General features: G+C 35.7%; 1 protein-coding gene across 1 annotated transcript in view; it reads right to left on the minus strand.

Annotated features, from left to right (window-relative positions):
• The window catches only part of ZSWIM6 (zinc finger SWIM-type containing 6), a 77,540-nt gene that overhangs the window by 16,703 nt on the left and 43,092 nt on the right, over positions 1–17,745 (minus strand). The window contains exons 4-6 of the mRNA XM_024765368.1: positions 7,960–8,139; positions 3,121–3,297; positions 2,705–2,851 (exon numbers count right to left, since the gene is read on the minus strand). Coding sequence (XP_024621136.1) covers positions 2,705–2,851; positions 3,121–3,297; positions 7,960–8,139 — 504 coding nt within the window. The remainder of the gene's footprint in view (positions 1–2,704; positions 2,852–3,120; positions 3,298–7,959; positions 8,140–17,745) is intronic.

A 17,745-nucleotide genomic window follows, 5' to 3' on the forward strand; every position in this document is an offset into this window, starting at 1 on the left:
GAACTTTCAAGTTCTCAAGAGTGCTGAGAGAAAAGCCGCAAATATTTTAAGGTATATTCCATTATTGTAAACAATGCAATATTTTACATCTAAGTGTTTACTAAAGTTATAAATAATAGTGGTTCCTTCTTAAAGGAAACTATAATAAAATCTATATATAATATAAAATATACAAGAAAAATATTGGCTTGTAAATAGCTAAAAAGCCATTCTGCAAGTTCAGTATTCCTTTAGAAGTCTTCTGTTTTGGACTATCAGCTATTAGTACATAAAAATAAAGCATGACCTGGCACAATGTATTAAAATTTATAGAAGGTAGGTGCTAGATTCCTTGGAAAGGTCTTTCCCTTCAATTTCTGTCACTGGCTTTCATATACACAACCAGGATGAAAGCAGAAACATGAGCATCACTCTTAGGAACAAGTCTCTCTCTCTCTCTCTCTCTCTCTCTCTCTCTCTCTCTCTATATATATATATATATATATATACCCACACACACACATACATATATATTTATATATAGACTTACTGTGGTGATCATTTCAAAATATATAAATATGGACTCATTATGCTGTACACATGAAACTAATATGTTATATGTCAATTATATCTCAATTTTTTAAAAAGTTGACATATCATGCCAAATAATATTGAAAATGTACAAGATACTTCATTTACTAACCTTAGCCCCATAAAAAATAACTGTTATAGCAATTTGGAATTGTAACAGTTACAAAAAACCTATTCTTTGAATATGGACAAACAAAAAGAAAGTAGGGAAGGATATAAACGTGCAGTGCTAGTAAAGAACAGTCTGAAATTAAAGTTTTCATTGTGTGCAGGATAAAAGAGAAATGAGTCTGAGAGAGACCTCAAAGACAATCAAAGGAGTCTATCTTAACATGTGTTCCAACTTACCTACATGAACTAACACTTTTACACTTTGTATTTCTTAGATATTGTAACATTTTAATTAAACTAATTTAAAAAACATTTCTTCATAGAGATCAACATGAATTTCAAAACTCTGATAATCACCGTGAGCAAGCTCTCCTGTTGCAGTATAAAAAGTACTTCACTCTCTCTTAGCCTGAGTATTTCAATCTTTTATACTTTTCAAAAGTAAATGTCTTTTGGCCATAGATTGTGCGTGTTTAGGGGAAGGGAGATTTCAGAAAAATTTTGCAAAGGGCCAGGCAACATATTTTGTAAATACAGCTGGTAACCAGTGTTGATATGACAAACACAAAGAACTGGACAAAGTAATGATTGTTGGGGATATCACATTCCAATCCCATCTGAGCTCCCCCTTCCTTGGTTCCAATGGTAACTTTGGAATTTTCTTTCATCATATAAATGATAATGTTAACATTTTTAATACTTCCAATATAGAGGATATCAAAAATTACAACAAACACTCGCTCCAATCTCCAGCCCACTTCAACAACAACTGATAATTTTAAGCTGTACCCTAAATGTGTGTAAAATCATCCAAGGAATAAAACAAAAACATAAGCAAAAAAACACAACTAAAACTACTTCTCTCTGAATAAGATATAAAATTCCAGAGTAAAAGCAAAACAATCCTAATAAAGAAAAATTAAAAGATTTACACATACAGAAGAAAAAGAATTGCACGGATTAATCAGAAAAAGCATACATATGTCTTTCTTTTGATCAGGGCCTATGCACCTTACAACCCTTTTGCAATTACTACTACTAAGTAATGCTTATTTAAAATTTAAAAGATTCATAAACTGAGATAAAGAGGAGTTAAATGTGTCCTGTCAGTTGACAGCTCATCGAATGTTATTTACAGAATTTGAAAAATCCAGTTCTGCTTTTTTCCTTAGCTTTCATTGGAGTGTAGTTTTTGTTTTTTTTTTTTAAGTTTTTTTTTGATGTGGACCATTTTTAAAGTCTTTACTGAACTTGTTACAATATTGCTTCTGTTTTACGTTTTGGTTTTTTGGCCAAGAGGCATGTGGGATCTCAGCTCCCCAACCAGGGATTGAACCCACACCCCCTGCATTGGAAGGCGAAGTCTTAACCACTGGACCACCAGAGCAGTCCCCAGGAGTTCTGTTTGATCGCTTTAAATACATACCATGTCCTGATGTACAAATTATTACAATTAAACTGTTTTATAGTGCTTCCACACTCTGTCAGGCCCTGCTTTCAGTGCTTTACAGAAATTGACTAGTTTAATCTTTTCAACAACTCTAAGAGACAGGTCCTCAACCGAGCCCCATTCCATAGTCAAGTCAATGCCTAAGGTCTCCCAGCTGGGACCTCCTGCCAGGATTCAAACATAGGCAGTCTACCCCCCCAGAGCCCTTACTATCACAATTAAAATGCTCTTTCACAAAATGAAATATCTGGCTAACTTGCATTTTAGATAATTCCGACATACGACATAACTCAAACAGTAAAAAAAAAAAAAAAAAACAACCTCCCCTTTAAAAAATTAACCAACCTAAGAAACTTGTAAAAAAATTTTATTTCTTACAACATTCAACGGGTGGGGGTGGGGCGATGCCTAACATTTCTCACAGATCAGCTATTAAATATTTCAAATGAGTGGTGAGTAAAGCCATCACCATGGCTCTAATTTTAAAAGTTCTCTCCCCAAAGAGCATAAAACCTAGTGACATCATCACCAAGAAGCCCATTCCAATGGAAACAGACTCCTTCACACATTTACCTTTTTTTTGAGTTCGGAACATTTCCAGCTGTTTCTGTTGCTGCCGTCTTAACGTGTTAACAATAGCTATTGCTAGTCTCAGTGCTTCTCTGGGGTACCCATGAGAACGTAATGCATCCACTCGTGCACAGGCTGTAGGAACATGTTCTAAAACAGAAAGTTAAGGGGGGGAAGGGTGCCATTATCAGATATATCTATAAAAACAGGATTTAATAGTAAGATGTTTTCCCCTGAAATACTATTAAAAAGACACAAGAAACCATTTCTGAACTTGGATTTGAATGAAAACTCCTATTGCCAAGCATTCATCCATCTCCCATTGAATCCCTCAACTCTCCTCCTCCCACTCCAATAATGCTATAGAAACTAAACAAAGAAGTAAGTCATGGAAATGTCTTTCCGGTTTGGCCACTTACCATGCCAGAGGGGCCACCCACGGGAGTCAAAGAGGGAGTTTTCAGCGTCGTCATGGTAACAGTAGTTGGTGTACAGGTCACTGCTGATAATGTGCTGCAAGTGGCTATCCTGCCAGTGGAGATCGCACGCCTCGATGGCTCGGGTGAACACTGTCCGATGTGGCCTGTTCGATGAATCTGTTTTTTCCACAATTCAGAAAGCCGTGTCAGCTATTGTTCACATGTGAATAAATCAGTCATACCATACCATTCTGTGGCCAGATGTTCATGAACACACCCACACACATTGTCCTGCACCCCCTAAGCAGAAGGATGAAGGGTGAATATTCTCACGTCCTAAGTACTAGGAGGCAAATCAGACCAAAGAGCCACCATTCACTCACTTGTTTTATCAAACACAAACACTCTGCAGCCATCAGAGCTAAGGTTAAAGGCATCCTGCAAAAAGAACCGTCAAGTCTAGTTTCCATGCCAAATACACTGAAAGGAGGCACTCGGCACAAAAATCACATGAAAACTCACTGCTCCCCACTTCTGAGGTGCTGTGGTGAACTGCCCTGATGGGATCAACAGCTCTCACAAACACTATGCAAGAGATGAGACACCAGCCATGGAACCTTTCAGGAAGATGCAATCAGCCTTTAAAAATACGCAGAAGGGTTGTGCTTTTGGTTGTATTTTTTAACTATATTGTGCGGTTTTGCACAATTAAAACTATTATGCTTCTTGGGATATAATGATTAAATGTCACTTTATATCCCAAAGGGCATAAATGCATATATTTAACATTTCACAAAGCCACACAACATAGCTACAAAACAAACCAGCGCACTTACCTTGCCCCTACAGGCTGCCTCCTGACTCTTGTGCAGGTTCCATGACTGGTGTGATGTCCCCAGCATAGTGTATGCCAGGGCATCACAAAAGAGCAGAAGCACACACTCCGAAGAGGGTTCAAGTTTCAGGACCTGACAGAGAAAAGAAATGTTTGGGGAATAAAGGATATTTTTACCCCAACCTCTGGGATTATTCAGTTCTTCTGGAAAAAATCGTTCAAATTCTACCTGCACTCCCACCCCTTAGGTCCCCAACTCCAGACTTACCTTAAACTGTGGCAGAAACCTTAGAAAGAGCCTCAGCTGACAATCAGGGTAACAAACTATTTTTATTTATGTGTGCTTTATTTAGCTCAAGTATCACCCCTCACTGTTCTGAGGCTTAACTAAATGAGAAGTAAAATCTGGAGCTTCCTTAGTTGGTAAAGTTTCATCTTCCTCTCCCTGGAGCTTTGGCTAAGCACAGACATAAAGGAAATCATAAAAATCAAAATACAACTGAATCAAGAAGAGCTCTGAAAACTCATCTAGACCAACCCCTCTATTCTGCTGATGGAACTGAAAATTGAGAGAAGTAAAGTGACTTGCCAAGGTCACACGGCCAGGCAATGGCAGTCAAGATCAAAACACAGATAACCTCACTCCAAATTCAGCTACTTAGGCTGTTCTGAAAGGCTTCTGAATGGTCTTTAACAGAAAGAGACATTACTTCAGCTTGGTCTCAGGTGGACTTAGACATCTGTATTTGAATGGCAGACATATCAAAATGCATGGATGACATAATTTGAGAGGCCTAAACACTGATGTATCTGTTCTGGCCCCTGCCCAGACTCCTTGTTAGCAGCAGACGGAGGGACACTTTGCAAATGGGAAGAGTTGGCCCTACATTTAATAGCCTTTGGAACCTACCACGGCTTTTTGCAGAGCAGAATAAATCTACCACTACTAAACAAGAAACTGGTTCCATGACTTCGTATAGTCAATCAATCAAATATTCCAAAGTCCAAATCTCACACGAGTATTTTTAAATAGCTTTCTAATTTCATTTATTTTGTTTAACTCAAATCATAGAAACAGAATTTAAAATTAAAAGGAGACTTTAGAAAGCAACGTATTATTATACACTTATTAGAAGAATGAGAGTTCTGTCTGTTTGACCCACTGTGGTATCAATAATAAAAGCAAGCTGTGGGTATGATTCCATTGAATAAATTAAAATCTTAACTTTTCATGTTTGTATGTGACTGTAAGAGCATAGCACAACGTACAGGACATACACCAGGACAGTGGTTAGCTCTAAGAGTCTGATACAACCAACTGTAACACAAAAGACTAAATACTATTGGTATTTAAACGAAAATGTAAGATACAAAGCTCTATAATAGCATGGAAACAAAAAAAAATACGTACATAGACAATGACTAAAAAGATATACAAACAAAAATTGATTAAGTATCAAAATTATGGTCAATTTTTATCTTAGATATCTGTGTTTTTTTGACTTTCGCAATAACAGAAAAAAGAAACAGATGATCTTAACCAAATTGTTGAAACGATAAACACAGGGACTTCCCTGGTGGTGCAGGGGTTAAGAATCTGCCTGCCAATGCAGGGGACGTGGGTTCGAGCCCTGGTCCAGGAAGGTCCCACATGCTGTGGAGCAACTAAGCCTGTGCGTCACAACTATTGAGCCTACGCTCTAGATCCCGTGAGCCACAACTACTGAAGCCCATATGCCTAGAGCCTGTGCTCCGCAACAAGAGAAGCCACCGCAATGAGAAGCCCGCGCACCACAATGAAGAGTAGCTCCTGCTCACCACAGCTAGAGAGAAAGCCCATGTGCAGCAACGAAGACCCAACGCAGCCAAAATAAATAAATAAATAACGATAAGCACTAATTTGTAAAAAATTTTAAAGTATAAAATAATATTAGTTTTTTAACCAAAAAAGTTTTAAAAAGGCTCTCATTCAGGTATATTTAAAAAACAAACACACTACTCTTTCTAAGGGTGTGGATTCTAATGCTGTCAGTTAATTCTAACAAATAATCTCAGCGAAGACAGGGCCTGATTTGTGCTTCACTTTCACTCTGATGTGCAAACACATGCAATTCTGCCCATGGTCTGTACCACATGCACTCGCTGCCCAGCGGCATGGCTGCTGGGCTCTGCTGTCACCAAAGGCTCTCCCTTTGCCAGCCCGCTCAGCCCTCCAGCAGAAGTACTGCAGGTTGAGCACCTGAGCCCCTCTGTAGGGAGGTCTCTTCTGACAGCCCCTCTGGAGAATGTGGGTGTTCTGCTAAAAGGAGGAGCCCTGGTGCCTTTAGGCACAACAGCTGTAAATATTGCCCTTAGAAACTAGTCCTGACTTCATATCCCTGGGCCAAACCATAAATGAAATGAACTCTTTTTTTCCGGAGGCTGGACCACTTCCTAAGAGTTTTCTAAAGCCTCTGGAATATTCATATTTAACCAAGGGGAAAGCAACCAAATGGAAAGTAAAAAAGTAAACTGTAAAATGTTAGGATGGCAGTCACAAAAAAGCAGGTGGGGAGTGAAACACAGAGAAAACTCCAAATATAATAAAGTTAAAAAAAATTTATTGCCTATGGAGACGTAAGCATAACTTTTTCTAGCAATAGAAGAGAATAAATGTTGAATTGTTAAACTTGAAAATTCTGAGCTTCTGGAAAAAAACTTGCGGTATAAGGAAGGGTTAGATTTCTTTTCTTTGAAGTTATTAAATAAAATCATCATGGGCAATAAAGATATGACAGATTTCAAATACTGAATTCCCAAGGCAAATATCTCTAGACAAAGGAGAGCCAGACAATCATCCTTCCCAAGGCCTGAAACTTCTTTTTGATTGGACAAGTCCCTATGGAGTAATACATATTATTTTCTCTCTTTGTAGAGACTGAAAATACTATGCTAACATCACATTTCATTCTCAGCACATTGTCCAGCTCTTTCTAGGAGTACCAACTCCAGATGGGGCCAGAAAACAGAATGACAGTCTCGATTCCTGAATCCTTCTGATGTCATTTAACTCCCACCTTGCATCTATCATAACTTTAAAGTCTTCCAAGTTTTCTCAAAAAAGGGGGAGCAGCAGCACAAACTTACACAAGAAGAGTGACAGAGTTAGTGAATGAAATTTTTATTTGCAAGAGTTAACTACTTTAAAGATTTGGTTCTGAAAGAGAGGAGGAAATTCTGTGGTAGCTAGCAGGGACAATGGGGGCAAGGAAAGATTTTTTAAGATGAGAGAGACTTGAGCTAAATGGGTGGGTCCAATAGAGAGGGAGAAGCTTAAAAACAACAACAACAAACAAAGAAACAAAAACCAATACAGAAATGAGAGACCAAGATTCTTAAGAGGCTATCTGAAAATGTCTGGGAGCACTTCTTAGTTGTCCAAAGACCGGAGGGCACTATTAGCCTACAGTAGGTGGGAACAAGTATGCTAGACAGTCCTTCACAATAAAGAATTTTCCTGGTCTGAATGCCAGCAGCACCCCATGCTCCTGCAGCCCCAGTCATTAAATGTTTACTTGCTATATTCTAAAACTAAGAATTTTTAACTGATTAAATTGTATAGTAGCTCAAATATGAACTGACCAACAGATATAAAAACACACAGCTCCTCAAGCCTCTCAATATTTTGTTTTACAATATACTACCCACCCATTCCATGATTTTTTAAAATATATTCAAACTAAATAATTAATAGGCAATTTTAACACATACTAGTAGTATATGTAAGTATTATATCCATCTGTATTCTGAGAATATGAAAAAAAGTTATAGAAAGGTCTCACATAAAACTTAAAACACACACACACACACACATTCATATCAAAACATATTTTAAGTCTGTGAGTTATATAGTAAGTTCTTAAGTGAGTAAAATAATTTTCCCAAATCTATTGTAAGTTAGTGTTATAAACATAGATGCACAATTAGGTAGATACAAAGTGAGCAGATTACCACTGTGTACTCACCTTGGTTAGCATTCGCACCCTGAGGCAGAGCATTGGTTAAGTTAGGTAATTCACTGCCATGATTTCCATCTTCCCATGGACAGACATCAACACCATTCCACTTTTTCAACTGTTTTAGCCAGCTGGCCTTCTGCTCCAACTTGCAGTGGGGATTTAAAACTATACACATCCACAGAGCACCTAATTTAAAGGGAGAGAGGAAAGCAAATTTTTTTCAAGTTTACAAGTGTCCAATCCTAATAGCTAATGATAAACCATTTCAAAATGGACCCAAGTCTGCAGTTTTAAAATGCAATTCTCCCTTGTCCAAGCAACAAATCTCACATAGAGGTTAATGTAAAGAGGACAAAAGAGCACAAATTTGAACCAAAGAATCCAAACACTGTTACATATAAAGATGAAAGATATTTCAAATGGTAATTGTAATCACTTTCCTACTTGTGTGACATTTTGGGCAAAAGTCAATAAAGAATACAACCTTAAGGACCAATTTGTTACTTTAATTTACAAGCAGATTTTATTCATGGATGCTGCAACAAGCCACTCTAAATGGTTCTTCTGTGCAAAAATTAAATTTACTTTTAAGAGTATCTTTTTAAAATAAAATCATAAAGGCATAACAATGGACATGAATAAACTATTTCCCAGTCTCCTTATAAGCATTTCAAACTTTATTATGCTCATTAATTAGTATGCATATCCATATATCAACGGATCTTTTAAAAATAAAATTTACTTAAACATGCTTCCCTAAATGATTTAACCAGGAATTAACCTTTATATAAATGAAATTACTAAATTTATGTCTTTTTGTGAATGAAATCACTAAACATTTATCAAAAGTTCACTTGCTTTAAAATGAAAAGACAACCTGTGGACTCGGAGAAAATATTTCAAGACAATGTGACAGACGAGGGCTTAATTTCCAAAATACACAAATGTCTCATACAGCTCAATATCCAAAAAAACCCCACAAAAAACAAACCAATCAAAAAAGGGGCAGAAGACCTAAATAGACATTTCTGCAAAGAAAACATACAGATGGCCAACAGGCACATGAAGAGATGCTCAACATCACTAATCATCAGAGAAATGCAAACTAAAACTACAATGAAGTATCACCTCACACTGGTCAGAATGCCCATCATCAAAAAGTCTACAAATAATAAATGCTGGAGAAGGTGTGGAGAAAAGGGAACCCTCCTACACTTTGGTGAGAATATAAATTGGTACAGCCACATATGGAGAACAGTATGGAGGTTCCTTAAAAAACTAAAAATGGAGTTACCATATGATCCAGCAATCCCACTCCGGGGCATATATCTGGAAAAGATGACAACTCAGATTCAAAAAGATACATGCACCCCAATGTTCATAGCAGCACTATTTACAATGGCCAAGACATGGAAGCAACCTAAGTGTCCACCAACCGATGAGTGGATAAAGATGTGGTATGTACATACATACAAACATACACACACAATGGAATATTACTCAGCCATAAAAAAGAATGAAATAATGCCATTTACAGCAACATGGATGGACCTAGAGTTTATCATACTAAGTGAAGTTAAGTCAGAAAGACAAAGACACAATGTTATATGATATCACATGTGGGATCTACAAGTAGTACAAATGAACTTATTTACAAAACAAACAGATTCACAGACATAGAAAACTTATGATTACCAAAGGGAAAAGGGAGGGAGGGATAAATTAGGAATATGGGACTAACAGACTATCATATATAAAATAAACAACACGGATTTACTGTATAGCACAGGGAACTACAGTCAATATCTTGTAAACACCTTTAATAGAAAAGAATCAAATATGTATATATATTTTTTGATTCTCTCTCTATATATAACCAAATCACTTTGCTGTACACCTGAAACTTACACAATATTTTAAATCAACTATACTTCAATTAAAAAGTTCACTTGTTTTTCAAAGGAAAAGCCCTAATGAATTTAGAAGGTATAACTCATAATTTGAAAAATTAAGGTACTGATAAAATGTATCATTCCTTTCTACATTTTTCAAAAAGATAGCTAATTCAAGCAAATATTCCACAAGTTTTAGAAGTTCAAGTTTGGGAATTCCCTGGTGGTCCAGTGGTCAGGACTCCATGCTTCCACTGCAGGGGACATGGGTAACATCCTGCAGGCTTTGCCATGTGGCCAAAAAAAAAAGTTTTTACTTTACCAATTTCAAAACAAGACAGATACCAGTACTTCAAAGCCATTCACAATACTTTTTCTTTGAAAAGGTTTGTATGTGTATCTGTGTTTATTTTAATCAGTTGTGTTAACCAAGTGAATAATACAGGTAAGAATGGTCTGTTTATGTTTTGTTTGTCCAAAAGAGATGCTTTACATTCTTCCACATTTAAAATTAGCAAGCTTCTTCAATTAGAGAATCTGTTATTTTAAATATCAAATAATGTTTACCAACAGAAAATAAACATAGCCACAACCTAAGCCACAGATATTTATAATTCACATTTCTATATTTTAAAATGCCAATTAGAAACAAAAATGTGCTAGATCAAGATGGAGTAAAGCCCACTACAGCTTATCTCTCCCCATAATTACAACTAAAAACTGGACAAAATACAAAAAGCAGCAATCTGAGGACTCTGAAAAGTAAACAACAGCAAGCGGTTTGTGGAAATAAAACTTGAAGAAATTTAAAGTCATATGGGGGTGACTTCCTGTTACTTTCCCCCCTCTTTTCTCTCCTGGCTTGCACATAAGATTAGCCCCATTTGGGGAACTATGTAGAAGGCATATAGAGCAACAACTTGAGAGAAACCTCATCTACCTGGTGAGAGGATTGGGAAAAGGGAACCCCCTGCCACTCAGAAGCTAGAGAGGGAGATCCCTGGATATTCTGTGCAAAAATCCCTGTGCAAAAATAGGCACAAATACCGGTCACACCTCACGTGCATGAGACTGCCCCAACGCAGCACAGCAAAGGTTTTGAAAACTTTACTGACATCACCCAAAGAAGGTAAAACAGAACTCAAAGTCTGAATATATCCTATTGAATGTATGCTTTAAAAAAACAAAAATTTCTCTGCAGGATTATAATAGGACCCAGACTCTTACAATTCAGTATTTAAAATGTTCAGGATCCAAAATTACTTGGCTTACAAAGAAAAAGAGAAATGTGATCAATTATCAAGGGAAAAAAACAACGAACCAGATTTTAGAATTATCAATCAGAGACTTTATGCAACTGTTATAACTATGTTCCACCAGATGAAGATAAACACTATTGACAGAAGTGAATATGAACTATAAAAAAAGAACTAAATAGAAATGTTAGAATTGAAAAAACAATATCTGAAATAAAAAATTCACTAGATAGGATTAATAGTAGAATGGATATGACAGAGGTAAAAGTCAGTAAATTTGAAGACAGAAATGATCTCATCTGAAGAAGAGAGAGAAACAATCAGAAGAAAATGAACAGAGCCTTAAGACAGGTGGGAAAATATCAAAAGTAACATCTGTATCATTGGAGATCCAAAGAAGATGAGAAATAGCTACAGAAAAACTCAAAAGAAATAATTACTGAAAACTTCCCAAAATTGAAGATATGAATTTACAGATCAAAGAAGCTGAACTAACCAAAAAATCCATGCCCAGTGATAATGAAATCACTGAAAACCAAAGAGAAAAAAAAAATATTGAAAACAGTCAGAGAAAAATGAAATGCCATATAAAGGAGAATGACTCAAATCATTATTCTTGTCAGAAATTATACAGGACAGAAGACAGTGCAGCAATGTCTTTAAAGTGTTAAAAGAAATGGAAATATCAACCCAGAGTTGGCAAAATATCATTCATGAACAATGGTGAAACGAAGGCTTTCTCAGATCAGGAAAAACTAACAACATATATTGTTCAAGAGACCTGATGCTAAAGGAAGTTCTTCAGGCTGAAGAGAAATAATACCAGAGGGAAACTTGGAACTATATGAATAAAGGAAGAGGAACAGAAATAATAAATACCTAAGTAAATGTCATGGACTACTTTTGTCCTTCTAAGTTCTTTAAGATAAGTATGACAACTGAAAGCAAAAACGTGAACATTGTCTTCTGGTATTTTAAACGTATGTAGATGTTATACACATGAAAACTATAGCATAAAGGAGGGAGAGTAAAGGGACCTATATGGTTGTTAGATTCTACATTCTTTTTTAAGTGGCAAAGTATAAACTCAAAGTAGACTGTTTAAGGTTAGGTATATTTCTTGTAATACTGAAACCATTAAAAAAAATACAAGGAGATACAAACAAAAAGGACAATAGATAAATTAAAATGAAATACTAAAAAAAATGTTTTAAAATAATCCAAAGAAGGAGAAAAGAAGGCAGGAGGGAGTGAACAAAGGAACAAAAACAGAGAGGATAAATAGGAAACAAATGATTAAATGGTAGACCTACACTGAACTACATCAATAATTATAGCAAATGTAAATCATCTAAACATACCAATTAAAAGAGATGGTGAAATCAGGTTGAAAAACAAGATCCAACTCTATGCTATATACTAGAAACCCTCTCCAAATATAATGACATAGATAAATTAAATGGAAAAGGATAGAAAAAGATACACCATGCAAACACTTTCAAAACAAAGTTGGAGTGGCCATATTATAATCAGACAAAGTAGACTTTGGAACAAGAAATGCTACACCAGATAAAGTGAAACATAACATGATAAAAGGGTCAGTTCTACAAAAAACATAACAATCCTAAATGAGGATGCTGCACCTAACGTTAAGACTTCAAAATATATGAAGCAAAAAGTGACAGAGCTGAAAGGAGAAACACACAAATCCAGTTACATTTGGAGATCTCAATACTTCTCTCTCAATAACTAACAGAACAAGTAGACAGAAAATTAGCAAGGATAAAGAATACCTAAAACAATACTATCAACCAACTTAATCTAACTGACATTCATAGAACACTCCACTTAGCATTAGTAGAAAAACAAAACAAAACAAAATCTTATACTTTCTAAAATGCACAAAGAACATTTACCAAGGTAGTCCATATTCTGGGCCATAAAACAAACTTTGACAAATATTAAAGAAGTGAAGTCATACAAATTATATTCTCTAATGTAGTAGAATTAAATTAGAAATCAATAACAGGATGATATTTGGAAAATTCCCAGATATCTGGGAGTTAACACAATTCCAAATAACTCATGAGTAAAAGAAGTCACAAAAGAAAACAGAAAATATTTTGTTCTGAGTGAAAATGCAAATAAAATATATCAAAACTTGTGATCTACAGCTAAAAAGAGTTTAGAAATCTATAGCATTAAATGCTTGTATTGGAAAAGAAGGAAAGATTCAAATCAATAATTTAAATATCCACCTTAAGAAACTAGAAGAAGGATGAGAAATCAAAGCCAAAGCAAGCAGAAAGAAGGAAATAACAGATCAGAAATCAATTAAATGGAAAACACCACCTAAGTTTTTTTTAATGAAACCAAAAGCTAGTTCTTTTTTTTTTTTTTTTGCGGTACGTGGGCCTCTCACTACCGTGGCCTCTCCCATTGCGGAGCACAGGCTCCGGACACACAGGCCCAGTGGCCATGGCTCACGGTCCCAGCCGCTCCGCGGCATGTGGGATCCTCCCGGAGTGGGGCACGAACCCGCGTCCCCTGCATCAGCAGGCGGACTCTCAACCACTGCGCCACCAGGGAAGCCCAAGCTATTTCTTTTTTTTTTTTTAAACATCTTTATTGGGGTATAATTGCTTTACAATGGTGTGTTAGTTTCTGCTTTATAACAAAGTGAATCAGCTATACATATACATATGTTCCCATATGTCTTCCCTCTTGCCAAGCTATTTCTTTAAAAAGATTAATAAAGCTATAATCCGTCTGACCAAGAAAAGACAGGACAAACTATGAGTATCAGGAATAAAAAAGGGCACATCATTATAGATCCTAGAGGCATTAAAAGGCTCATAAAGGAATACTATGAACAACTTATTCCCATAAATTCTACAGCTTAGATGAAATGGACAAATTCCTTGAAAAACCACAAACTACCACAGTTCTCTCAAGAAGAAATAATAACCTGAATAGCTTTAAATTTATCAAAGAAATTAAATCTGCAGTTTAAATCTCTAACAATGCATGTCCAGATGTTTACCTGGAAAATTCTACCAAACAGTAAAGAAAGAAATAACACCAATTCCATACAATACCTTCCAGAAAAAAGAAGAAAGGGAAGGTTTTCAACTTATTTTATGAGGCCAGCATTACCCTGATAGCAAAACCAGACAAAAGACATTACAAGTAAATATAATTACATGTCAAAGTAAAACACCACAACAAAATATTAGTAAATCTAATTAAGAAATACATAAAAAAAGAAAACACACCACAACTAAATAGGGTTTATCCCAGGAATGCAAGGCCGGTTCAACATTAAAAATTAGTGTAACTCACTATATAGCAGATTAAGGAAGAAGAACCATATGACCATTTCAACAGATGCAGAAAAAGCAACTGACAAAATTCAACATCCCTTCATAATAAACAAAAGTCTCAGCAAACTAGGAACAGAAGATAACTTACCTGATAAAGGTCATCTGCAATAAAAACCACCTACAGTTAATATGATAATGGCAAAAGACTGAATGTTTTTCCTCTAAGATAAAAACAAGGCAAAGATGTCTGCTCTATCACTCCTATTCAACATCACACTGGAAGTTCTAGCCAGGCCAATAAAGCAAGAAAAGGAGATTAATGACATAGATTTAAAAGGAAAAAATAAAATAGCCTCTATTTGTAGACAACTAACCTACAAAAAAGGTAAGTTTAGTAAGGTCATATGATACAAGTACAAAGCAAGAAACCAACTGTATATCTACGTACTAAAATTGAACAATTACAGATCAAAATTTACCCCCCAAAAGCACCAATTATAATACTATCAAAAAACATGAAATACTTAAGTTATAAATCTAACAAAACATGTACGGAGTCTCTATGCTAAATACTACAAAACACTGACAAGAGAAATCAAAGACAATCTTAAAAAGCAGACTGGAAACCTCAATACTATTAAGGTATCAATTCTCCCCAAATCGATCTATATATTCAACATAACCCTACTCAAAACCCTAGCAGGCACTGGTGTACATACTGACAAAAATATAGAATGGTCAAACAATTTTAAAGAAGGAAAACGTTGGAAGGCTCCCCACACCTAATTTTGAGACTTTGTATAAAGTTAAGAGTAATCAAGACAGTGTATTGTGAAAGAACAGGTACATACACCATTGTATAGATTAGGGAGCTCAGACCTACATAGATATGGTCAATTTGACTTGAGGATATGGGGAGGGGGAAGGGTGAGTTTTGACAGGGCGAGAGAGAGTCATGGACATATACACACTAACAAACGTAGTAAGGTAGATAGCTAGGGGGAAGCAGCCGCAAGGCACAGGGATATTAGCTCGGGGCTTTGGGACAGCCTGGAGGGGTGGGATGGGGAGAGTGGGAGGGAGGGAGACGCAAGAGGGAAGACACATGGGAGCATATGTATATGTATAGCTGATTCACTTTGTTATAAAGCAGAAACTAACACACCATTGTAAAGCAATTATACCCCAATAAAGATGTTAAAAAAAAAAAAAAAAGATATGGTCAATTCAAGGTTCAAAGCCATTCAATGTAGAAAAGATAAATCTTTTCAAAAGCTAGTGCTACTACAATTGGATATTCATATAAAATGAACTTAAATCTACAACACACAGTTTATTAAAAATTAACTCAGCTAACTTATTAGAAACTAACTCAAAATGGATCACAGACCTAGATATAAAACCTAAAACCATAAAACTTCTGGAAAACATCTTTGTGACCTTGGGTTAGGCAGAGATAATCTTAGATACAGTATCAAAAGCATAATCCATAAAAGATAAAATTTATGAAGTGGACTTCATCAACATTAAAATCTTTTGTGCTGCAAAAAAAAACAATATAAAGAGAATGAAAAGACAAGCCACAGATTGGGAGAAAATATGTGCAAATCATACATCTGACAAAGAACTTATATCTAGAATATGTAAAATCCTCCCAAAACTCATCAAGAAAACGAATAACCCTATTACAAATGGGCAAAAAATTTGGAAAAGACACTTCACTCAAGAAGATATACAGATGGCAAACTGCTGATGAAAACATGCTGAACATCATTAATCCTTATGAAAATGAAAATGGAAACTGTTTGCAAATGACATGATACTATACACAAAAAATCCTAAGGACACCACCAGAAAACTACTAGAGCTTATCAATGAATTCAGAAAAGTTGCAGGATACAAAATTAATAAACAGAAACCTGTTGCATCTCTATACACTAACAACGAACTATCAGAAAGAGAAATTAAGGAAATAATCTCATATACCATCACATCAAAAAGAATAAAATACCTAGGAATAAACCTACCTAAAGAGGTAAAAGACCTGTAGTTGGAAAAACTGTAAGATGCTAATGAAAGTAAATGAAGATGACACAAGCAGATGGAAAAATACACTGTGTTCTTGGATTGGAAGAATTAATATTGTTAAAATGACCATACTACCGAAGGCAATCTACAGATTCAATGCAATCCCTATCACAATACCAATGGCATTTGTATGGAAACACAAAAGACCCCAAATAGCCAACACAATCTTGAGAAAGAAGTCCCTGACTTCAGACTATTCTACAAAGCTACCGTAATAAAAACAGCATGGTACCTGTACAAAAACCAGACACATAGATCAATGACACAGAATATAGAGTCCAGACATAAACCCATGCACTTATGGTCAATCACTCTGTGACAAAGAATATACAATGGAGAAAAGACAGTCTCTTCAATAAGTGGTGCTTGGAAACTAGACAGCTACATGTAAAAGAATGAAATTAGAACATTCTCTAACACCATACACAAAAATAAGCTCAAAATGGATTAAAGACCTAAATGTAAGACCGGAAACCATGAAACTCCTAGAGGAAAATATGGGCAGAACACTCCTTAACATAAATCATAGCAATATTTTTTGGAATCTGTCTCCTAAAGCAAAGGAAATAAAAGGAAAAATAACAAGTAGGACCTAATTAAACTGCAAAGCTTTTTGCACAGCAAAGGAAACCACTGACAAAACAAGAAGAAAATCAAAATAACAAACAACCCAATTAAAAAATGGGCAGAAGAACTGAATAGACATTTTTCCAAAGGCATGCAGATAGCCAACAAGGCATATGAAAAGATGCTCAATAGTACTAATCATCAGAGAAATGCAAATCAAAACTACAATGAGATATCATCTCATACCTGTCAGAGGGGCTATCATCGAAAAGAACACAAATAACAAATGTGGCGAGGATGTAGAGAAAGGGAAACCCTCATACACTGTTGCTGGGAATATAAATTGGTGCAGCCACTATGGAAAATAGTATGCAGGTTTCTCAAAAAAACTAAAAATAGAACGACCATATGATCCATCAATTCTACTCCTGGGTATACATCTGAAAAAAACAAAAACACTAATTCAAAAAGACACATGCACCCCAATGTTCATAGCAGCATTATCTACAACTGCCAAGGTATGGAAGCAACTTAAGTATCCATTAACAGAAGAATGTATAAAAAAGATGTAGTGTATATACAAAGAATGGAATACTACTCAGCCATAAAGAAGAATGAAATAATGCCATTTGCAGTAACATGGATGGACTTGGAGGGTATCATGTC

The sequence above is a fragment of the Neophocaena asiaeorientalis genome, unplaced genomic scaffold, assembly GCF_003031525.2.
Source record: "Neophocaena asiaeorientalis asiaeorientalis breed wild unplaced genomic scaffold, Neophocaena_asiaeorientalis_V1.1 scaffold198, whole genome shotgun sequence".
Classification (NCBI taxonomy): domain Eukaryota; kingdom Metazoa; phylum Chordata; class Mammalia; order Artiodactyla; family Phocoenidae; genus Neophocaena; species Neophocaena asiaeorientalis.